The sequence below is a fragment of the Schistocerca gregaria genome, chromosome 1 (assembly GCF_023897955.1).
Source record: "Schistocerca gregaria isolate iqSchGreg1 chromosome 1, iqSchGreg1.2, whole genome shotgun sequence".
NCBI classification, from domain to species: domain Eukaryota; kingdom Metazoa; phylum Arthropoda; class Insecta; order Orthoptera; family Acrididae; genus Schistocerca; species Schistocerca gregaria.
In genome coordinates this window covers 1011366432-1011392490 of record NC_064920.1, presented here as the reverse complement: position 1 = coordinate 1011392490, position 26059 = coordinate 1011366432, and the positions used below count along the sequence as shown (strand labels likewise).

Genomic DNA, 26059 nt, shown 5'->3' with positions numbered 1-26059 from the left:
AAACAGTGACTTGCTTGGAAAACATTGCCCTTTCATTTGGAGTTACCCAAAATTCATAAATAATAAATTCAATACTAACTACATTCCAAATTCACATTAAAAGATCATTGTGAGAACTGTGGCTACAGCAGTATTGTCAAATAATTGTGAAAAATTAAATATATCTACAGAAATATTACTGTACTACTCTCCATTTACTGAGACAACAAAGGGCTTGAAGAATGGAATGATGGGGACAGTACATAAATTTATAGGAAAACGTACTTACTTACTTCCACAAATGTAATGCGATGAGTTTACAGGTAGATAACCATAGGGGAACAGGGGTATAGAGATAAAAGACAGAGAGAGAGCTTCATACCATACTGTTTTTCTCTAATGAAATCCTTTAATAACAGAGCTCAAGATTCTTGTGTTTATCTTCAGTTATCAGTATCAGCATTTTGTTTATTTCTGAGCAGTGTGACTATTTTCTTGTAACAATTTAGCTTGTCTCTTAGCTTAAAACTTAACCACTTTTATTTCTTTGGACAACTTTTTTAACACATGGCGCATTATTAAATAAATAAATAAAATAATGTCTAGTGGCTTTTGGAAAATAATCTCCACAGCTAAAATGCCATTTCATTTATTTACTTGATGCTGCATTTTAATTTCCAGGAAACATACTCAAGTGGCATCTACAGACGATCATGTGCAGTTAGTCCTCCATGAGGAAGGTCGAGGGAAAGACACAAAAGCTGTGCAAGGTGGGTTACCATTTAGCCTAAGATTTTAATCAGTTAGCTACTTTCTTTAAATACCATCCATTACATTACACAGTGTTGTCCTAAATTACAGAAACAAGCAATGTAGAATAATTTTCACTGCAAAATGAGAATTCAAACATAAAAATTAAGCCAAACAGTAACCTGCAAGGACAAAAGCCACCCTTTTGCAGTCAACACACCATATGCAATTAACTGATAGTTTGCATATGATTAAAGATCAGTTCTGTAATTAATGATCCTTGAGTACTTTATTGCCTTTAAAAATTTCGTACATGTTATACTCTCAGACAAAAAGTTTTTAGGTAACGAAGTACATTAAGGTAGTTATTCATACAAGTGTTTTACAGTAATGCTTCAAAGTGATGACCACCACAGTCAAATGCTTTCAATGTTGTCGACCAATCATACACAGCAGCTCTGTGGCATGAATTGGTGGTACTAACGTACAGATAAATGTTTAAATATCTTGCTGAATAGTACAATCTGCCTTTCTCATTCTAAGGGTACAGCACTTCACAAATTGCTGTTTCATCTTAAGTATGCTGCAGCAACAGCAGTTTGAGAAGCTCAATGTCAACAGAGGCTACTCCCCTTATGAGTTACTGTATGGCGTAGTTCATATGGTGTTTTGTGCCCTGTATTGCACAGGGTATCACCCGGCAGCGTAATTTAGGACCACCATGTGTATGCCATCAGAAAATCTTCTGAACATCATTCACCTTCTCTTACAAAGAATCTCCCACTAACAGTAATAAGGACATTTTGTAAAATGTTGACAGCAGCAGAGCTGAGGGTTCCCACCAGAGAAGCATGGAGTGCTGATATGCGGCAGCACCAGTCCTGGAAATTCAACAGACGAAATAACACGAATCGAGACCAAGGAGAAGAGGACTTCCACTCATTTAGAAGCCTTCCAGGTCCACATGTTATCTACACAAGAGAACTTCAAGCACTACAGCAACAACACCAAAGAGCTGAGCATGATAAAGATGTTTTTGTAGAAGATATTGAAGGCGGTCAGTTAGAAGGTCCACGAGAATTACGGCTTAAGAATGATACTGATTTAGATGCTGACTCAATACGTCGGCATGAAATGGAAAGGGGCTCAGATATTGGCAGAGGTGGTGCCGATACACTTGAGCGACAGAGGGTTCTAAGGGATAGGAAAATGGTTGGCACGCAACATTTGCATAATGCTGATTTTAAGAAAAAGGAAGCTGCATATTCAGAAAGAGCTAATGACCATGTACGAAATCCAGGTGATGCTGCCTACCACAGAAGTGATCCCGACCACGGCACAGTCCATTTTTCAAATGCATACAATAATACAGTGTACGTCCATGGTCAAACAAACAATTTTGCAACTGATGAAGTCATTTTAAGAAGAATAAACAACTCTGAAACATCACACCATATTCCACGAGATCAGCAAACAAGTGATCCTCATCAAGTGAATGATCTGCATGGGGCACATATATTGGTAGCTGCTGACGAATTAGACTTGAGAAGGTTAACAGAAACTCGGATACCCGAGGGTTATCGCCTTATTTTAGAAAGAACAAGTCCACAAGATGATAGTGATAACAAAACACCAGTGGGAAGGGAACAATATTTCATTCAGGAAGGGAACGCAGAAATTTTGCGCCTTGTAACACGAGGGCGGTCTGACGAAGAAAATATTTCCGTGCAACATCAAAGGCCTTCTACATTTCTCCCCGCTACTGAACAACACATCCGAATTGAAAACGGCAAGGAAATCATTATGCAACGCTTCATGCAAGATCAACACAACAATACACCTCAAACTAGTTCATTACAGCAGGACAACATTAAAATTAAAAAAGAGGTGGAGGAACCGACTAGTAGAAGTACTGGCGAAGGAAATTTAAGTGGAAGTTTACAAACTGTAATAGCTGCCCATGAAGTCTGCTTGCAAACTGAACAAGTTAACAATGGGCACAGAGAAATAACTAGAAAAGGAGATATCACTCCGCAGCTCCATGAAAATGATAAACATATTCAAGATGATGTGAGAATAAGAGCAGGTCACATTTTACAGCCCTATTCTGTACTTGGTGGAGCAATTAGTGAAAGTCAGGATACACAGAGTTTACCAGCTCAGTACTCCATGGCTACACAAACAGATGTCGATATAGGGACACAAACAGATCCCCTACCAAGACGTGCCATAAGTGACAATGATGATTCATTTACTGAAGAAGAGGATGACTATGTGGACTACTCCTCAGTAGTCCTTATCAAAAAACCTGGCAGTGGAAAAGGAATTCGGTGGGTCAGAAGGAATGAAAGCAAGAAAAAAACTGTCAAGACTGAACATCAGAAAAAATTCAAGGATGGGCACCATCCACGTAGAGTTTATGTGAAGACACCCATCATGGAAGAAACGGAGAGTTCTCTAGAACTTGCTGAGCAACACACATCTGCAGCACAGGCGCCAGAAGATACTGCAGCTACAAGCAATTATACTGAAAACAAGTCTAGTATGCTTAGACGGCAAAAAATAAAAAGTAAAATATTGTCTAATGTCTCTGAACAAGAACCAGTGACAACAGAAAGAAAAAAGAAGAAGTCAGAAGTACTGGAACATGAAGAGGAATCATTATCAGATTCCTTAGAAGAACACTCACTGTCTAGAGACAAAGACGACGGGAGTTACAAAAAAGATAGAAGAAAACATCAGTCCAAACAACGTTTCCAAAGAAACTCCGAGTCTTCAGATGAGGATCATACACCTGAAAACAAGGAACCAAATGAACATGATAAGGCATCATCAAAGGCAAAAGATAAGAGGGGTACAGGTAAGAAGATAGAATTTGATTCAGATGTTAGATTTTACTATCGAAAATCATCCAGCTCTGTTCACAGCAGTCCTGAAAGATGGATCCAAGTAAAACCAAACCGACCTAGAAGCAGGTCCCTATCAAGTCATCGAACTACAGAAGAACAAAGTGAAGTAACAGACCATGAACTACTGGATAAACTGAAGAGACCGGGAACTAAAACTGAAAAAAGCTTTAAAGAAAATGATGCCTATAACAGTGGTGATGCACAAATGGAGCTTTCTCGTACAAAGTCTACATCTGAACTTCAAAGAATAAAGAAAGCTGAGAGTTCAGCATCACAACAAACAGTCAGAGCCAAGTCAGTGATGGATAAAAGACCTGCTCCTGTTACAAATTCTAGTCAGAAATTGGATGTTGGTGGATCAGCTGCAAGAAATTCTCGTTACATGGATTGGTACAAAACTAAAAAAGAAGAAAGAGAAAGAAAGAAAAAAGAGGAGGAGGAAAAGAAACTAAATCAGACAAAGAAACGGAAAGTAAAGTCGACTGTAACCAAACATCTTGACACAAAACAAATTTCTGACACTTCCCTATCCAAATCAACATCAGAAGTGGAAGACAAAACAACACCACCTTCCTTGAGCCACTGTGAGAACTCTGACAAAATTAATCCACAGAACACTGAAGAAAACAAATCTACAACTCTCAAACAAAATGAAGTTAAGCCAGAGGATGACCTTGATTCTGGTATTGCCATGTCATCTCTTTCCACACAAACTCAGGCCAGTGCAACAAACAAGAAAAGACGACATCAGGAACTCCTTGAGAAAAAGAGTGTATTTGCAATTGCATATAATGATGTCCACACTGAGCAACTTAGGCCAGACACTTCCTCACCCTCTTATTAATAAAATTTGTTTTATCACACTGTTACAAAGACTTCTGATGCTATTAGTGTTTAATATTTCATACATAAGACTGTATAATTTTTTGAGTGGACTAACAACTATTTTATGACAGTTCTATTAGTCTTCCGAAAAAATTAAAAGTAATGTATTTTGATCTCATCTTGTATGACATATGTTTCAGAAACCAGATTCTTTCAGATATAGCTTCCACATTCTGTTGGTAAATAATTTTTTTCCGGAATATGACATTTCTAAAAGGTAGTCATACCTGAAACAACAGGATGATGATTCCGTATGTGTAAGGAAAGGAATCATCAAAAATTTTTACTTTAAATAATTGACAATATGATTCCCTCAGAGACACAGAACACAAGTTTTTATGTATTCTTTTCTGTGACTTCATTACGTGCAATATGCTAACTTACTACTGATTCAAAAGAACAATGATGCGCTATTTTCTAAGTTTCCGGATCTGGATAATGTGCACATGGCAAATCAACTAACTAGAAATTCAACATTAACATTCCACTTTTATCCAGGTTTAAACATATAATTTTAACACAATTCACTTCTATTATGTCTTTATTTTTATCACTTATTCTGATTTCCTATCTAGTTTTGTATTGTATGATATGCATTTTGAGATATTCAGAATCAACCCATTTAAGCTGGAATCATGTGTCTAAGCTACTGAGTGTATTAATAACACAGTCAGGATTGTTTTCCTTTTTCATAATTTTCAGTTAGAACAGCCATATGTGACATGTATCTGCACAAGTTACAACTAAATTTTTGGAAAACAGTTTTTAACAAGAGAATGCCAAGATAAAAATAGTCTGAAGACTCACGGCACTGTGAAAATGATGCCAATAATGACTTTACTTGGTTGCCACAATCAGCAGTTCATATTTACAAGAGCATTGAGGATGAAAATCAAATAACAGATACTGTATATTTGCAGATTTTAATGAAAGTGCATATACAGGCCATTGTTGGTTATGTCCACGAAATTAATTTTAAGCATCTACTGATCTGAGGTCCAACATAATTACAAATTTATTGTGAACTGACACATAAATCATGTCACATAAATACATAAGGAATGGTCTTACATGTATTCTGCGGCAATGCCTGAATATCAAAAACAAACAAGCTGAGTCTGTTATGAATTGAAATTAGTTCTAACAATACACTGTTATGCCGCTTTGTGGATTTGTGACAAAAAAGTAGTAAATGATTAAGACAGTAGTGGTTTAAGCAGTAACAGGAGGAATATAACATTCCTGCAACACATTAAATGAAAATAACTTTCCTAAAACTTAAAAGTAAGCAATGGATGTGGCTTGAAGAGTTCTTGTAACTCAATAATTGTTTCCCAGAAAATATGCATAGAATGTGCTAGCTCTGTGGCTGCAAACCTGCTTACTGCATGACTACCTCAGCATGTTAGAACTAGCTAGTGAAAATGGATGATGATAGGCTATCAAGTACTTTCAATGTCTTTTTAAAGAAGAGTAGACCACCATTTGATTGTGCATTATAAAATTTATCTTCCTGAGATACTTGTTTTGGACTGCCTTAACAGATATGACATAATTTCAGCAGTGTACTTGATAATGGCATAAAAACCGAAATGCGCTAGTACATACGATAAATATAGTAATACACAGTCAAATGGCATTTTACTCTTTTAAAAAGTACTGTCTGACTGTGTCTCAACACCATCAAAAACTTTTTACTTTCAATGTGTTTTACCCAGAAACTGGCTTTCACCAGACAAAAAAGGAACAAATCACACACTATCATTGTAATTTCTACAAATTGCCTAAAGTGCAGAGTAGAGGATAACCACATTTCAATACACAAAATCACAAAAGATGTCTAATAATGCTTCATGCTACTATATCTACACTCACCCATCATGATGGATCAATACTGAAACATGAGTCACCACAGTATTATTTCAAGTATCAGGTCATATTTGTGGCTCAAATAAAGTAGCAACATATCCTAATATGTGGCTTCTGTCTATAATAAAGCTGAATATCTGAAAGTGTACCCAGTGTCAATCAGAACATGAACACTGCCTTCAAACAATCATTGTGCCCTGAGATGTACAACTTATTTCCATTCTGTTCCAAATTTCAGACTGTATTTTTATGTTAAGCAACAAAAATTCTATTTTGTACAGTTTTATCCACCAGTCGCATTCTATAGTATTTCAACAATGTTGGGTGTTTAAAATTGATCCAGTGCCCACAAAACAGGAGGCACTGATAGATCAAAAACTGCAACCTTTTTTTTTTTTTAATTTCAGAACATCCAATGACAACAAAATACTATTGTCTTAGCTTAAAAATTATTTTAATTGGTGTACATAGCAGATATAAAAGTACAACTGACACAAAACAAATGTAAATTTTTATCGAGGAAGCAGTCAAAACAGCAGAGTATACAACAGGAAGTGAGCACTAAATGAGTACTGAGGATTGAATGATAACATACAAGTCATCATTCTCCTGCATAATTCTGTGATATTGTTGTACTATAAAGTATTTTAATGTATTTCTTGTTAGTGTACAGTTTGATGAATATATTTGAAAAATTTTTCTTACTGTCTAAGTAATAACATTATGATGTTTGTATCCTGTGTGCCTTCTTGTAAAATTTGTAAGGAAATTGTTATTTTGTAATACAAAAGAAAATGTAAAATCAATAATAAAACATACAAGCAATATGGCAAATTAATATTTATAGTTTACTCATGTCCAAAATGTTTAAAAAATCTAAGGTTGTCCAAAATGTTTAAAAAAATCTAAAGTGAACAAAAAAGTGTGCACTCACATAAGAATAAAAGAAAGAAACTTACATTAACATCACACAAAAATTTGGGCATCCTTAGTACTCCTGTCCTTGCATTCATCAGATCATCACTGTGCACACACAAGAACTTTCAGAACAGTTTGTTTACTCTTGTAAAATCTGTTCACCACCACATGTATAAGAACTATTGCTTCTTTAGGAAAAGCTCACACATACATCTGAACTCTACCTGACTGAAATGCTGCGTAGCCTATTCGCCATTCTCTAAATGATCCAGATTTGATCAAAACTAGTAAACAGTGTAGACTTCATACAACTGCTAAGGTGATTCCAACTTTAAGTTTATTTTGTCATCCTGGCATAGATTTTAACCCTGACAGTACTTCTTAGATACTCACTCACAGAGACATGAGCTCATTTGTTTTTAGAATACAGGTTTTGAACATCTCAAATCGTCATCTTCAGACCAATGCACAGCACAGGATGCCCATACATTGACACACAGTTCAGTGAGAGAAATTCCAGCAGAGAGATTGATACTTCAAGTCTGGTGAACTAGCTGAAGAGCAATATGGTGAGCCTAAGCACCCAGCAGCCTTTACCTTCAACTACTATAATTCGTATGAGAGGGATACTAAACCATCATGCTTCCTGACAACTCTGATGATGGGATATGCTGTTTGTTGTGTAGGTCTTGCTACTGTTGCTAGTTTATTGGAACACATTTTTATTTTGGATACTTCTTTTCTGTATGGCACAAGGTACTGTACTAGCCAAGCACTACCACTCCTTATTTTCTCCCCAATTACATTCTCTTTGAATCACAAGAATCTACTGTCAGTATAGCATTGGTAGCTCTGCTACACTGTCCTCACTACTGCTCTATCTGCAGGAACCATTCGTATTAACAACAGGCGAGTGAATTTGGTAATTTTTGGGAGGTGGAAAAAGAAAAGAACAACACTGAGTCATGACAAATAAACACATGTTGATAGTAGTTAAAAGGTTGGGTGATTTCCCTTTTGTCTACTGAAAGTATGACTAATCATATCATTTTCGAAGGGCTAAATAATTTCTGTGACATTAGTGTCAACATTAACTCTTGCAAAGCAGGCTATTGCTTCTAGCAACCACTGATTTAAGATATTATTATTTTTGTTGAGTCATAAGGGTCAAGAACATGAAAGGGAGGCTCTTCAGAAGGGAGTGGAAACATTGTTATATAATATCCCCCATGTTATTCAATGTGCATATTGGGCAAGAAGTGAAAGAAACTTACTAGAAATTTAGTAAGTGAAGAAAATTCACATGACAAGAAATAAAAAATGTAAGGTATGCCAATGACGACACAATTCTAACGGTCTTGGAAGATCAGTTGAATGGAGGTTCCTTACTTTCCCGTGCCCTTTATCCAGACAACACGGGGTTGGGACTGGTATGGTTCTTCTTCAATTTCGCTGACAACCATCTATACACTTATATAGGCTATTACTACAGTGGGGTTGCCACTACCAAAGTGATTTTAAAGCTACTGCCAGATTCTCCCCCTCCCGAGGAATCCAGGTAACCCTATAGTCCGTGTCTAGTATAATCATATGATCGAATGTGACATCATTTTTTCAAAATAATGTATCTGAGGCTGGATGTTGGAACCAGCCTGGTGTTTATCTACGGGGATCTGGAAGATGTCCTAAAAACCACATCCAGGGTGGACAGAAAACCAGCCTCCTTGTTAATCAATGTGCCTACCTGTGTCCAGGAAATAACTCATTTGGCTACCTGGGAGGTTTGAAGAGGTTATAATATGGATACTAACAAAAGTAAATAAGAATGATGGATTAAAGCCAAATTAAATCGTTTAATGGTGTGGGATTTGGATTAAGAAAGGGTCACAAAAGGTGGTAGACGAGTTTTGTTATTTGGGCAGCAAAAAAACTTTTCTAAAATAAAATTCAAAAAGAAGAGAGAGAGAGAGAGAGAGAGAGAGAGAGAGAGAGAGAGAGAGAGAGAGAGAAATGTGTTAACACTGAATAAAAATTAAGTGTCATGAAGCCTTTTCTGTAAGTATTTGGTGTGTAGTCTCTTGTGGAAGTGGAACATGGATGATGAAACAATACAGACGAGTACAGAAACTTCCAAAATGTGGTGTTACAGAAGAAGCCTAAAGATAAGATGGGTAAATAAGGTACCAACAAAGAGGTAGTGAACTAAATTAAGAGATAAAAGATCTTTACTGCACAACTGGACTAAAAGAAGTGGTATTTTGACAGTATACATTGTGAGGTATTGAGGAATAATAAATTTGGTAATAGACTGAAGAGTGTGTGTGCAGGAGGGGGGAGGGGGGGGGCGAAGAGGTAAAAATTGTAGAGGGGGCCAAAGGCTCAAATCAGGATCAAATGGATGTAGCAGCAGTAATTATGAAAAGACAGGATAATTGTGCAGGACTGACTAGCTTGGAGAGATATATGAAACAGAACTTGAGACTGAGAACCATAAAAACAACAGACATTGAATTCACTGTAGGTGACATGCATCGAGACTTCATAAGCTTTTGCAGGGTGAAGTGAATATATCATCTGGTCTGTGTGCATATAAATACTGTTCACTGGTGACAACAGTACTGTCACATTAATTTGTTATCTTCAAAATATTTTATCAAACCAAAATGGGCTCCATATCTTTGGAAGCCTGTGGAATTTTTCAAATTTAAATGTTTACAAAATGCAGTGCTCACAAATGGGGAAAAATAGTGTAAAAAGAAAGGAACTCATGTATTCATAAATATATTCTTATTTATTTACAATATGCTAAAATTAAAGCCATGCAGTAGTGTAAAAAGACAGGAAATTAAAAACCATTAATATGATATATGTAATAGGATGTAGCAGGAATTTCTTTACAAATTTAAAATAAAGTTCCAAGTGTTTAATTTTTAAAAAGTTACCTTTTTTACTAGCATTTTTATCGTTTCATATCATTAATTGATGCCAATACAGCTGAAATTAATTGTAGAATTACAGCAAATAACACGAAATTTACAAATCAGTTACAAATAGAGATCTACGGACTTAACTCCTGTATGCAGAGCAGAGATCTATAAATACTGCCTTGGGTTCAGTCAGTTGTGTATAACTAATCAGAATGGTCACCAGATTAATCCAAGCAAAATACTGCTGGTCTTATGCAATAATACAATACAAACAGTTGAATATCCAATACAACACTGAAAAGTTTAAAAAATGTAAATTCACCTTAAACAATATATTTATAAACCTCAAGAGTTAAGCAAACATATATTTCTAATCAAAATAAAAGTAAAAATGAAAAATAAACATTACAACATTCACAACAAAAGCATAGTAACTACTTGTTAGGATTGAAATAGGAACAGATAGAGCAGGTCCAAAATACACGGTACATTTAAATCAGTATTCAGTCTATCTTTCAGAAGTCTCTTGATTATGGATACGAGAAGAGGAAATTAGAATCTAATATCAAGGTCATTAGACACTGATAACAAGCAGAGAGGGGCAAAGTCAGATAGGATATTACATTTGTGGTAATTGTTTGGGAACATACTTAAGCTACTACTAATTCGTTGCTACAATGATCATAACAGTTGAATACGTGCAACTTGCCAGTGCAGTGCCTTTACCAAACATATGTCTATGGACCTCAAAGAGAAAGAGAGAAAGAGAGAAAGAGAGAGAGAGAGAGAGAGAGAGAGAGAGAGAGATTCAATAAGAAGGCAGTAATTAAGTAGGTAAAATTTATTGGAGGATGTACGGAGCACACAGAACATTGTACCCTTGTATACAATACATTATTACCATTTCTGAATAGAAGAACGATGCTATTGTTCTTCAGTACAGTTTTAGGAAGCCATAAGTGCTACATATGAATCCTTTCAAAGTTTCCTAGAAGCGACTGACAACAAAAAGAAAAACAGCGGTCTTCTTCACTTAAATGATAGTATACACCCACATAGCTATATTTAAAATGTTTCTTTTTTTTACAAAAATTTAAAGATTTATTTCTGTTTGTGGTTTTTAGTTTGTGACATAACAATATTGCACATATTGAACTTCAGGCAATAAATACACAGGTCACCATTTGTACACAAAATAGCTTACACTGATTTAATAATAATAATAATAATAATAATAATAATAATAATAATAATAATAATATATAATTATTTATATAAGATATAATGTACTTTACAAACTGATATTTTGTATTTATTTAACTTACTGGTTTATCACAGTGAACAGTTTACCTTTAAAAAATGTATATCTAAAACTTCATTTCTATATTCCAGTCCATCAATATACACATCATTTTAAAACACAAGAAGTATAATTACACAGAACATTAAAAATCTCTCATGTATATAATTAGTCAATCTTTATCGATAAAGATTTGTTTTTTCGCTGGTGCTAAATGAAAGCAATCCCTGGATGCCAGTTATTAATACCTAACTGGAGGAGATGAAGCATTTGTTGAGGGACTTTGTTTGCACCATGTCAGCAACAACTAGAAAAAAGGTATATATTTCCACTTGATATTTTGTAAGTGCACATGAAGCTTCAGTTACATCAGTTCAAATTCAGCACACAATATGATTTTTTTTCCATTACTTAGAAAATTACTTTTTCATTATTGTGGAAGATTGGAAGTCAGTACCACCAAAATGCACTTATGTTGAGACACTTTTAGCCATCTCTTTCTTTCCTTTCTTAGCGAAATACATTAGATCTATAGGAAAAGGAAATAATAGTGTGTGACTTCTCTCAACTGACCTATATTACATTATTCAGTACAATACATAACTCTTTTTCTACACTCTTATCTCCACTTTGAAGGCAATGAAACATTGTCACTACTCAGTTTCTTTTGAAATAAAGCAGCTGCAACATGAGGGAATTTTAAAATTATCAGGCGCTGGTTCGCCATTTGGATGCAGAGCCAGCAGCTTCCTGTAAATGTATTTCTGCTTGCAGTATGTTCTGTACCCAGATGGGACTTCTAGCTTTGGATTACATGGTGATTCACCAGTTTTCTTACATTTTTCTACTCTTATCCCTTGCCTGTACTTATCATCCGTATTAATAATGAACAGCATCTCATTATCAGCTGTTTTGCCAAATTTAGGATAAAGTATTGTTTCCTCGGCATCACATGTGAGCTCTTCATCAGTACTTGCATCAAATCTTGTTGCAACATGTACAATATCATCTGTAAAATAGCTTTGGAAACGTGATGTTTTGTTCTCCAGTAGCCTTTCGATATAACGATGAGGATAATCCCAAACATTTGAGACACACAAGTCTGTACCACCTACAGAACAATTCTTCACATCTTGCTTTGGAATGAAAGCTGTGGGCTTAATGGGGAAGACGAAGTCAGTAACAGGTCTACCTACACCATCAGAACTGCTAGAACGAGTCTTAATCCTGTGAATTTCTTTATTAGGTGCTGAAATTCCATCACTGTCAATAGAGCCTCGTTTCACTTCTGAAGCTAAGTTGTCTTGTAGGGAGTCAACAGTGTGCCTCACAGGTAGTTGACTATTAGAAACTAGAAACAATGCACTGGCACTTGCTTGCTGCGATGAAGTTTCTTTGGTTGGCAGATAAATACCTGCAGTAACATCAACTAGCAGTAACACTAGCAGTTGCCTCTTCATCTTCAAAGTTAAGCAAGTCATTACAGCAGTATGTTATCCAGTTGGTTACCTGAAAAACATCAATGATATGATCGGCCTATTTTCATACAGTTGATTACATAAAAACAAAGCAGAATAACTAGTAACACCAATATGACCAAACTATTAATAACTGGATATGCATTATTAAGGCCACTGAACAGTTCTGAGTACTCTTATTAAGAAAAAACTGAAAACAATAAGGAAATACTTTTCGTCCCTTTCTTAAAAAGTACATGGTTACAGGTGGAGGAGTACGAATTTCATACTGTACTGCTTTGGTGTATTAATAGCAACTGTTACCCCGCTTCTCCCCAATAAGGAGTATAATCTTATACTGATAAGTGTATGGATGTGTCAAACGAGTTCACAGGACTTACTAATTTCATTCTGCTGCAGAAATATGGTCTAAACAGTATTACATCATGAATACCCGTCAATTCATACGGCGTTTTTACCAGTTTCTCATTTAAAGATGCATCAAGTGCTCATTTCCATGCAGCACTTTAGTCTGAAAGGTAGCAAAGAAGTCAGCTGAATCAGTCACAGACATTGACATAATCTCTGGCAGTATATGAAAGTTCCATGACTCCGTGATATCTCCACAACGTAATTTGATCAACTTAAGTACCTAAATGCCTACTGAAATATCTCATGATGATGATGATGATGATGATGATGATGATGGTTGTTAAACCATCAAGACTGTCAAAACTGACGAGACAAGAACTCTATGAAGCATGTATTCAAGAATATTGCCGTGAAAATCTACGTTCTCAAATTGTCGTAGGTGAGCTTGGTATTTCTGATCAGTCAAGTCTGAACTGCAGAAAATGCAACAAAAATAATGACTTGCAAATGTGTTTTGTCCAACCAGCCTGGAATGTTACGAAACAAGAGACAAATATAAAAAATATGAAACTTATTAATCCATAAGGGTCAATCCATATGAAGTGGTCCAGTGATGGTTGCTTGAACATTTTTAAATATTTTAATTTTTTATATGTGATTACCCTATATTTGACAAGTTTAAAACAGTTTTTTTAAAATAATTTATCTTGTACTTTTACTGGATGATGGTCATTTTTATTTGTAGGCGCGCAACGACTTTTCAGTCTGGAGACATTTGCGAAACTTTTAATTTATCTCTGCACTGGGCTAAGTTACAACATTGCAATTAACATCACTGTTTTTAGAAAAGTGTCCTCTACAACATTGGCTATTGCACAAAATACCCTAAATTCAAAAATAACCAGTCAAAATGACCTAAAAAGTTTGGTATCCAAATTTTCAGAAATCCACTTTTTACAAACAAGGAGTGATCTTCAAGAGTCTATTTTTTTCTATAGTTAGATATCATACACTACTGGCCTCATATACAGCAAGAACACTTACAAATTTGTCCTTAATTTTTTATGAATTTTTAAAAATTTCAAAATTTTTATTTTTTGTAAAGTTTGGGGTTAGTTATCTCAGGTGGAACTGAATATAAAAATATGATTTTTGCACAATTTGTACACCTATAAGATAGCAACATAATGTAAAAATTTCAACATTGATATCTGACTGTGAACAAAGATATGAATTTTTGAAAATGAGGAAATAATTCACATTACTCTACAACTGATCTTATGGCTGTTGCCTATTTAAATGGTTTATTGCTTCACTGCAATAAAATTTAATTGAAACATATATTTAGTTTACACTATCACCCAATATTTAGAGGTCTGTGCGGATAAGAAAAGTGCAATCCGCATCTGCACCGCATCCGCAAGGTCCTAATCCGCAACCGCATCCGCGGCAATTAATCCGCATGTTCCTTATCCGAATCTATTTAAGTTTTGAATGAGTAATTAATAGTAATAGACAATACTACATAGAATTATCATATGTAATGACATAGTTATTATCAGGGTGCCATTTCTGCAACAACTTAACTACTTTTTATATACTAAGATGGTATCTGTTCATTGGGACATGTCCGAAAGAACAGATACCATCGGTGTCCATGCAGCTCATTATAATGAAATTACAATGAAATGAACACCCTTAGTTGCTTACAGGCGTTGACATATTCCAACGGGGACAGACGAAAATGTGAGCCCGGACCGGGACTCGAACCCTGGACCTCCTGCTTACATGGCAGACGCTCTAACCATCTGATGGTAGACACTGGGCAGGTTTGTCACCCAGAGAGCACTTCACAGGCCACACAAAAGACACACTCGCAGAAACGGATTAGGCGCAGGTCTCTTGGATACAGCTACGTCGGTCGTAGCCAGGGGCTGAGGACAACAGACATCCTCTCTACCCGGCCCTGCAAGATTCCAAGAATGTCAACAGACTTGAAGTTTCAACTAACATTGCAACATACGTACTGGGCAGATGCCTTGCTCATTATCCGCAGATGATCCGCAGATATTCGCGCCGGTCGCGATTTTATCCGCCAAGTAACAAATACCGCGGATATATTCGCAGATATCCGCATCCGCGCAGACCTCTACCAATATTCATTTAGTTTATTTATTTTCAATAATGCAATAGTAAATAATAGCTTTCACTTTTGTTCTATGGTAATAAAAATGTCCACTTATGTTTAGGTTTATTGTCAATAAAGAAGTACATTATTGCTGGGAGTGGCATTGTAGTAGTCAGTCTGTTCTGAAACCTCTGTTAGATTGGATGTACATACTTCATCGAGACTGTAGAATGTGTTAAGTGATTTGTTTTGTGTGTAATTTGTCATTAATTTTGAGAGATTAACTGGAATGTAATAACATGGATGAACAGTGCTCTGTTGGACAGATAGCAAGTAAAGTGTGTCACAAAACAGTTTACAGTTCAGTTTCAAAAAACTTGAAAAATGTCAATGACTTTAATGAAATTAGACAAACTTTGTTTAAATTTCGAGTGAGTTCTTCTGTAACATAAGTGTATGAGTATCATGAGAAGAAATATACTCTGAAGTACAGCCACATTTTTGGAAGAAATTCCCTGTGCCCAAAATGTTACTAAAAAATATTTGTTGTGAATGCAGAACCAGAATCGTGTAACCTTGCTCATGACATTTATATTCCTAATGAGGAAGCTATCAGCAATTGGATTTTACTTGTTCTAAGTTAGATGTATTTCCTGCTTAGAAAATAATAAAATTAAGTAGCAGAAAAGAAAAGCAGCTATTGAAAATAAGGTACAACAAATTTCAGACAAAATTAGAAAAGACTTAGAATAATGCTTTTAATAACAGATACAAGATTATTTCTAAAGAAGAAGAAAACTTACTACCAACATCATCTGTCACTGAATATTTGAGCTTGATAGAGAAATTAAAAATTAAATGTTCAGTGACATCTAAAGAGGAGAAAGTTAAAATTTTAAGTTCGCTCCCTGACTCATGGTCAAGAGAAAAAATAGTTCATGAATTCAACATTTATCTGGTTAAACTAACACAAAAATTAGTGAAAGAGCGAGGAATTCTTCCAGTTTTATGAAAGAAGTAGGTATAAGTGAAGAAACAATTAAAAATATCCAGCAGTATTTTGAAGACTATGAACAAGCATAATCCAATTGCTGATGGCTTCCTCATTAGGAATATAAATGTCATTAGCAAGGTTGCAAAGATAACAAAAGAGTTGTTATAAATGGAGTTAAAGTAACAAAGCAGAAAAGACTAGTGCTGTCAAATTTAAATGAACTTTATGTAGCTATCAAAAATTCTCATCCTAAATGCAATACTGGAAGGTCTACATTTTGTGACCTCCACCCTAAGTGGTGTATTTTGGCTGAATTCTCAGACACACACTCCATATATGTTTGTTTATATTGTCAAAATGTCAAACTAATGATTGCAAGTGCAAAACTCAGTGATCTTAACTACAAGGAGTTACTAGATTTAAAGGTCAGTGACACTAACAGTCATGACTGCATGATGAGTTTGTGTAATAAATGCCCTGGTAAGGAAACCGTTACTGAATTGTTTCACGAATATGATTAGGAAATGCCAGACAGTATTACCTTCAAACAGTGGGTCACAACTGACAGGGCAGAAATGATACCAGTGGTTAAATCTCAGGAAGAGTACTTGGAATCTTTAATTGATAACTTACATAAACTCAAAAGTCAACATGACGTTTCTAAAATCCAAAGAAAGTTTTTGAAGGACAAAAAAGCACAACTTCTTGAAACTGAATGCATAGTGCTAGCTAAATGTAAATGTCGTGTGACTAGGGCCTCCCGTCGAGTAGACCGGTCGCCAGGTGCAAGTCTTACGATTTGACACTACGTCAGCAACTTGCGTGTCAATGGGGATGAAATGATGATGATTAGGACAACACAAGGCCCAGTCCCTGAGCAGAGGAAAAACTCCAACCCAGCCAGGAATCTAACCTGTGCCCTTAGGATTGACATTCTGTCGTGCTCACCACTCAGCTACCGGGGGCGGACATAGTGCTAGCTGATTTTGCAGAAAATTTTACATTTGTGGTTCAGGATGCAATACAAGGGTGCCACTGGGTCAATAACCAGGCAACAGTGCATCCATTTATTCTCTACTTTAAAAATGAGAAAGATGAAGTTTTCAGTTCTTCAATTTACATTTTAAGTGACTACTTGGAGCACAGCACTTTGGCTGTACATGTGTTTCAAAAGTATGTAATAAATTACGTAAAAGAACATTTTCCCAAGGTTGAGAAGCTGATATACTTTTCAGATGGAAGTGGTAGTCAGTATAAGAACAAAAATAATTTTTCAACCACAAAGTAGACATTGGGTTGGAGGCTGAATGGCACTTTTTTGCGTCTTGCCATGGTAAAATTGATGTGATGGAGTAGGAGGTACAACAAAACATGAGGTAATTAAAGTCAGCCTACAAAGACCAACCACAGACCAAATTCTCACAGTACAGGACATGTATGTCTTTTGCAAGTATAATATTAAAGGTATTACCTATTAGCTGATCAAGAAAGAAGAAGTGGTTCTGCATATGAAAACAACACTTCAGACCAGATTTGTAAAGTGTATAGTGATAAAAGGAACAAAGCATTTCCACAAATTTGTGGAAAATTCCAAGGAATTTGTGGAAAACTTAGTTTGATGCTATGTAACATCAGAAACCGGAATTTATGAGGATCATTGTGACAGTAAAATTACATCTCTGTCTTTAACGTTGAATGACATCATGGCATGTGTGTATGATGGACAGTGGTAGCTTGCAGAGGTTGAAAGAATAAGTTTGGAAAACAATGATGTTTTTGTGCATTTTTACCACCCTGCTGGTCCAAGAACACCATTCAAGAAATCGACTAGTGACAAAGTTTGGATACCAATGAAAAATGTTTTAAGTAAACTTTCAGTGCTTGAACGTACCACAGCAACTGGGAGGTCTTATTCTATATCACAGAAGCTGTCTGAAGAAATTAGTGTCCTTAACATTCACCATCAGGTTTAGGAACAGTTGCAATTCAAAGGTTTTTAATTGAAAATATTTATTTTAAGTAGGCCTATGTCAAAATCCCCCCCCCCCCCCATGAACCATGGACCTTGCCGTTGGTGGGGAGGCTTGCGTGCCTCAGCAATACAGATGGCCGTACCGTAGGTACAACCACAACGGAGGGGTATCTGTTGAGAGGCCAGACAAACGTGTGGTTCCTGAAGAGGGGCAGCAGCCTTTTCAGTAGTTGCAGGGGCAACAGTCTGGATGATTGACTGATCTGGCCTTGCAACATTAACCAAAACGGCCTTGCTGTGCTGGTACTGCTCACGGCTGAAAGCAAGGGGAAACTACAGCCGTAATTTTTCCCGAGGACATGCAGCTTTACTGTATGATTAAATGATGATGGCATCCTCTTGGGTAAAATATTCCGGAGGTAAAATAGTCCCCCATTCGGATCTCCGGGCGGGGACTACTCAGGAGGATGTCGTTATCAGGAGAAAGAAAACTGGCGTTCTACGGATCGGAGCGTGGAATGTCAGATCCCTTAATCGGGCAGGTAGGTTAGAAAATTTAAAAAGGGAAATGGATAGGTTAAAGTTAGATATAGTGGGAATTAGTGAAGTTCGGTGGCAGGAGGAACAAGACTTCTGGTCAGGTGACTACAGGGTTATAAACACAAAATAAAATAGGGGTAATGCAGGAGTAGGTTTAATAATGAATAGGAAAATAGGAATGCGGGTAAGTTACTACAAACAGCATAGTGAACGCATTATTGTGGCCAAGATAGATACGAAGCCCACACCTACTACAGTAGTACAAGTTTATATGCCAACTAGCTCTGCAGATGATGAAGAAATTGAAGAAATGTACGATGAAATAAAAGAAATTATTCAGATAGTGAAGGGAGACGAAAATTTAATAGTAATGGGTGACTGGAATTCGAGTGTAGGAAAAGGGAGAGAAGGAAACATAGTAGGTGAATATGGATTGGGGCTAAGAAATGAAAGAGGAAGCCGCCTAGTAGAATTTTGTACAGAGCACAACTTAATCATAGCTAACACTTGGTTTAAGAATCATGAAAGAAGGTTGTATACGTGGAAGAACCCTGGAGATACTAAAAGGTATCAGATAGATTATATAATGGTAATACAGAGATTTAGGAACCAGGTTTTAAGTTGTAAGACATTTCCAGGGGCAGATGTGGACTCTGACCACAATCTATTGGTTATGACCTGTAGATTAAAACTGAAGAAACTGCAAAAATGTGGGAAATTAAGGAGATGGGACCTGGATAAACTGAAAGAACCAGAGGTTGTACAGAGTTTCAGGGAGAGCATAAGGGAACAATTGACAGGAATAGGGGAAAGAAATACAGTAGAAGAAGAATGGGTAGCTCTGAGGGATGTAGTAGTGAAGGCAGCAGAGGATAAAGTAGGTACAAAGACGAGGGCTGCTAGAAATCCTTGGGTAACAGAAGAAATATTGAGTTTAATTGATAAAAGGAGAAAATATAAAAATGCAGTAAATGAAGCAGGCAAAAAGGAATACAAACGTCTCAAAAATGAGATCGACAGGAAGTGCAAAATGGCTAAACAGGGATGGCTAGAGGACAAATGTAAGGATGTAGAAGCTTATCTCACTAGGGGTAAGATAGATACTGCCTACAGGAAAATTAAAGAGACCTTTGGAGAGAAGAGAACCAAGTGTATGAATATCAAGAGCTCAGATGGCAGCCCAGTTCTAAGCAAAGAAGGGAAGGCAGAAAGGTGGAAGGAGTATATAGAAGGTTTATACAAGGGCGATGTACTTGAGGACAATATTATGGAAATGGAAGAGGATGTAGATGAAGACGAAATGGGAGATACGATACTGCGTGAAGAGTTTGACAGAGCACTGAAAGACCTGAGTCGAAACAAGGCCCCCGGAGTAGACAACATTCCATTAGAACTACTGACGGCCTTGGGACAACCAGTCCTGAGAAAACTCTACCAGCTGGTGAGCAAGATGTATGAGACAGGCGAAATACCCTCAGACTTCAAGAAGAATATAATAATTCCAATCCCAAAGAAAGCAGGTGCTGACAGATGTGAAAATTATCGAACTATCAGTTTAATAAGCCACGGCTGCAAAATACTAACGCAAATTCTTTACAGACGAATGGAAAAACTGGTTGATGCAGACCTCGGGGAGGATCAGTTTGGATTCCGTCGAAATGTTGGAACACGTGAGGCAATACTGACCTTACGACTTATCTTAGAAGAAAGATTAAGAAAAGGCAAAACCTACGTTTCTAGCATTTGTAGACTTAGAGAAAGCTTTTGACAATGTTGACTGGAATACTCTTTTTCAAATTCTAAAGGTGGCAGGGGTAAAATACAGGGAGCGAAAGGCTATTTATAATTTGTACAGAAACCAGATGACAGTCATAAGAGTCGAGGGGCATGAAAGGGAAGCAGTGGTTGGGAAAGGAGTGAGACAGGGTTGTAGCCTCTCCCCGTTGTTATTCAATCTGTATATTGAGCAAGCAGTAAAGGAAACAAAAGAAAAAATTGGAGTAGGTATTAAAATTCATGGAGACGAAGTAAAAACTTTGAGGTTCGCCGATGACACTGTAATTCTGTCAGAGACAGCAAAGGACTTGGAAGAGCAGTTGAATGGAATGGACAGTTTCTTGAAAAGAGGATATAAGATGAACATCAACAAAAGCAAAATGAGGATAATGGAATGTAGTCAAATTAAATGGGGTGATGCTGAGGGAATTAGATTAGGAAATGAGACACTTAAAGTAGTAAAGGAGTTTTGCTATTTAGGAAGTAAAATAACTGATGATGGTCGAAGTAGAGAGGATATAAAATGTAGACTGGCAATGGCAAGGAAAGCGTTTCTGAAGAAGAGAAATTTGTTAACATCGAATATAGATTTATGTATCAGGAAGTCGTTTATGAAAGTATTTGTTTGGAGTGTAGCCATTTATGGAAGTGAAACATGGACGATAACTAGTTTGGACAAGAAGAGAATAGAAGCTTTCGAAATGTGGTGCTACAGAAGAATGCTGAAGATTAGATGGGTAGATCACGTAACTAATGAGGAGGTATTGAATAGGATTGGGGAGAAGAGAAGTTTGTGGCACAACTTGACTAGAAGAAGGGATCGGTTGGTAGGACATGTTTTGAGGCATCAAGGGATCACAAATGTAGCATTGGAGGGCAGCGTGGAGGGTAAAAATCGTAGAGGGAGACCGAGAGATGAGTACACTATGCAGATTCAGAAGGATGTAGGTTGCAGTAGGTACTGGGAGATGAAGCAGCTTGCACAGGATAGAGTAGCATGGAGAGCTGCATCAAACCAGTCTCAGGACTGAAGACAACAACAAGTCAAAATAATATAAATGTTAATGTCAGTGATGTTTACAATTTTTGTATATAATTCAGTACCTTACTTCAATAATAATTGGTTATATCGTGCCAATATTACACATGAATAGGCAACAGCCACATGATCAGTTGTAGAGTAATGTGAATTATCTCCTAATTTTCAACAATTCATATTTTTGTTCACAGTCAGATATCAATGTTGAAATTTTTACAGTATGTTGCTATCATACAGGTGAACAAACTGCGCAAAAATCAAAATTTTATATTCAGTCCCACCTGAGATAACTAACCCCAAACTTTACAAAACAATAAAAATTTTCAAAATACAAAAATCAATGAAAAAAATTAAGGAAACATTTGTAAGTGTTGTTGCTCTATATGAGGCTAGTAGTGTATAAATCACTCCTTGTTTGTTATTTTGGGGCCTAAAAAGTGGATTTTTGAAAATTTGGACACAAAACTTTGGAGGTCATTTTGACTGGCTATTTTTGAATTTAGGGTATTTTGTGTAATGGACAATGTTGTAGAGGATACTTTTCTAAAAACAATCATGTCAATTGCAATGTTGTAACTTAACAAAAATATGAATATCTTTGGACTGGGTTAACGTCTCGAAAGTGAAAATCGTCACGCACTTACAAACGAAAATGGCCTCCATTCAGTAAAGGTGAAACGTAAAATTCTTTTAAAAACTGTTTTGAACTTCTAAATTATAGGGTAATCACATAATTATAGAGTAATCACATAATCAGAATAAAAATATTTAAAAATGGTCAAACAACCAACTTAATTTTTATTGAACCACTTCATTTGGAGTGAACCACAAATCATACACAGCGGTACTGCTAAAAATCTCTCTAATTTTTTAAATGAATACTTTATTGGTACAGCTACTAGGCTACACCAGAAACACTGAAGTACAAAAACTCATTGTTTCTGATACCCACCACTGCAGAAGAAGTGCACAAAGTTGTGTGTAGCTAAAACATCAGTTTGTATTCATGAAGAAGATCTAGCTGCAGTGTTAGTAAAGTTCCCCTACTACAAACGGTAAATGAGTCTTTCACAACAGGCTACCTTCCCGATAATCATTTACTAAGATTTGCAGCTACTCTTGACGTTGTTCTGTCTTTGCAATTTAAAAATTGGGTTGTTTTGAAAATCTGCCTTTTGCGAACACAAGCAGTTCGTTTTTTTATTTTACTCCGACATGTTTTGACACCTGTGTGTCATCTTCTGTGGTTCAGATTTTTATTCGTAAAATTGCATTGTAAAATGAACTGCATTATTATACACCATTTTTGTGCTCTTTTTCGTCTTTTTTTTTTTTTTTTTTGACAGCATGTCACCTGCAAAATTTTCCACCCTGTTTCATGTCTCTGGTTGGTGTTCCCAACAACTGCTGTTCAGTGCACTGTTTCCAAACAATTTTCCACAAAAGTACGGAAGTAAACTTCACACTTTTCCATAAAAAAAGAAATCCTGAAAATATGGAAAATTAGGCCAGTAGTTCCATCTCATTGCTATCTTCCTTCTTTTTATGAATAAAAAAAAACTTTACTCATGGGGTGCCCAAAGAAGCTGGACCCCTCTAGTATATAGCAATTTGTTTTCAGGCATGGAAGAACGACAATCTGCAGTACCTCGAGTCATAAATGTTTTAGAAGGACTGGACAAAAATAATCATGTAAATTGCATCTTTCCTGACCAACCAAAATCCTGCACACAGAAAACCACAAGATATTGCTAAAACAAATGGACGGATTAAAGGTACAGAGTTTGCGAGACGGGAAAAGCAAACTAACGAATGGTCTTTAAGATAGAAAAATAGGATGGAAGAATGATAACAAAAATTAGCATAACAGTTCATTATAGTTCTTGTTTAAAACAGAATGGTAATACATGAATATGAGTCCAAGTCCAAGAACAATTTACAGCTAAATATTAAACTCAAAATTAATACCCAAAATAATGTACTGTATATGATGGAATGAAATTATATTACAGATCTGCTCAAGGCAGCAAAGACTAGAATGGTACAGCTGCTTTCATGAAAATGCAGCAAAAAGAGTTGTTATAATGTCAAGGATTATCTAAAGAGACAGGTAATTCAATTAAAATTATTTTCATTATAAACAGTTACTCTTATGATCAAGAAGCACTTATCAAGATTCACAGTAACACAGAGATGTCAGTTTTATAAACATTTAATGTAAGAAGAAATGCTGGATGTAGCCTAAGTATTTTTGTGTACATGATGCATTTACATTTTGTGTATCTGAATCTAGGGCTTACTAGAACTGTGTATATTTACATATATTTAAACTGTTTATATTTGTGTATTCATAAACTATGCACTAGTACACATTCAGACAATCTTGATACATGCTTGTTGTCTGTGGGTGTATAAATAAATACAATCCTGTATTAGAAAAACTTTACACTATTTCTAAAACTGCAGCATGGAAAGCAGTTTTAATGGGATATAACTATAACTGTTATAATATTCTCATGAACAGGAAAAATTGCCAGAGAGTGGCTTCAACTTAGGACATTGTAAAATGTTTGCAAGTCATCTGCGGCATGGAGAGAAGAATAAAGCAAAATTTTAATAGGCAGCAGACAGGATATCATAAGGTGAACTTTTCCTTTCAAATTTCCGTTAATAGGATTGCAGAAGAGATAAGACAGGAACCTTAAAGTGAAGCACAACGCAATCCAACATCAAAATGCGGGCCAAATACGACAATCGACTTGAATCAGATTTCATCAATAGTAAAAACTTTCCTAACAAAAATTATTTTTCATTTTACTACGAAATGTAAAAATGCAATCAACAATAACAGTACATTCTTCACAAGACGGTTAATAGCGGCAGGAAATACTGTATTGCATAATTTGATCTGCTCCCATCCACTAACCCGATAACAATATCATTTACATCAAATCCCAAGCACAAATTTCGAACTCCCATTTGAACGATTACGAAAACGACATGGGCACTATATTATCACTTTCTTTCCGGATATTTATATTCAAAACGTTTATTGCCTATTGTCTTGAAAGCAATCGAATGTCGTTTTCGTAACGTCGAGAAGTAACACTATAACAGGTAAACAAGATACATATTTACATGTTTTACCTACGTTAATTCCTTCTGTTTATGCCATCATTTTAGTGTACAGGAAGCTTGGAAGATTTGCGAGAAATCGCCAAACGCCACATTTTATCCACAGGACGAGCGCTACATGCAGAACAAAAATGTGGTCATACTGGTTTGCAGGCAGTGTTAAGTGTGTGTGACAACATGTTATGGCCTTCACTGCAGATTGCAGAATCCAGCTTGGATCACCACGGAAATAGTTGTAACTGCGACTCAACTCTATGTATCTAAAAATTAATATTACATATTCAAATCTCAGAAGAGGACCCATTACTTAGTAATGTTTACTAACAACCAAACGAAGAAGACAAGTTTCCGCTTTAGTCAACGTGTTAAATATCATGGCGAAATAAAGACGTGTAGGTCTTCTGACAGACGAAGTAAATGTGTATAAATTTACTAATTTGGTATTTAATTAATGAGAATCTTAATAAAGAGGGAGAACGGGCTCTCTGAAAACATACGATCGTTGTATTACAATTTACTGTCAATAATCTGCTGCACTTGATCTGTGATACCTTAATTAGGCACAATTTAAACAAACTAGTTAGAAAAAACAATTGGCAGCGGTGGGATTCGAACCCACGCCTCCGAAGAGACTGGTGCCTTAAACCAGCGCCTTAGACCGCTCGGCCACGCTACCACACAATAAACAGCGCTACTATAAGCGAATTTTACAATAGCACACCCGTGAATCTTCTGTCGTATACGTATCATGTGAATTTTGCTCTGATTAGACATAAAACATTTAAAGAGTATCATTTTCTGTTCGTTTAAGTTGTTAGAAGTTATGTCAATACACAACTATTATCATTAGCAGGGTGTGACCCAACTCCACAGTGACATGTCGGTGAACATTGCCAGAACTTTCGCAGTCGGGAAGGGCAGGTTTCAAATCTCCGTTCAGATTTAATTTTCCATTGTGTCCCTACATCGCCGTGATAGATCTTTTGAAGAAGATAGATCTGTTTTGCTTCAAATATGCTTGTCTGATCCAGGCATGTGCTCCGTTCTAATGATTTTGTACTCGACGGGATGCTGAGTTCAAATATTCATATTAGCAGCCGTATTGGGCC

The 26059-nt window shown here is 36.2% G+C and overlaps 1 protein-coding gene and 1 non-coding gene across 2 annotated transcripts in view; one reads left to right on the top strand and one right to left on the bottom strand.

Moving 5' to 3' along the window:
• The window catches only part of LOC126278769 (cadherin-86C), a 396441-nt gene extending 385397 nt beyond the window's left edge, over positions 1-11044 (top strand). The window contains exons 19-20 of the mRNA XM_049979049.1: positions 661-749; positions 1550-11044. Of these exons, the coding sequence (XP_049835006.1) occupies positions 661-749; positions 1550-4482 (3022 nt within the window). The 3' untranslated portion in view covers positions 4483-11044. The remainder of the gene's footprint in view (positions 1-660; positions 750-1549) is intronic.
• A 14500-nt stretch (positions 11045-25544) lies between these two features.
• Positions 25545-25626, bottom strand: Trnal-aag (transfer RNA leucine (anticodon AAG)). The gene has a single exon. It is a non-coding gene; the product is annotated as a tRNA-Leu (tRNA).
• Between the last annotated feature and the right edge of the window lie 433 nt (positions 25627-26059).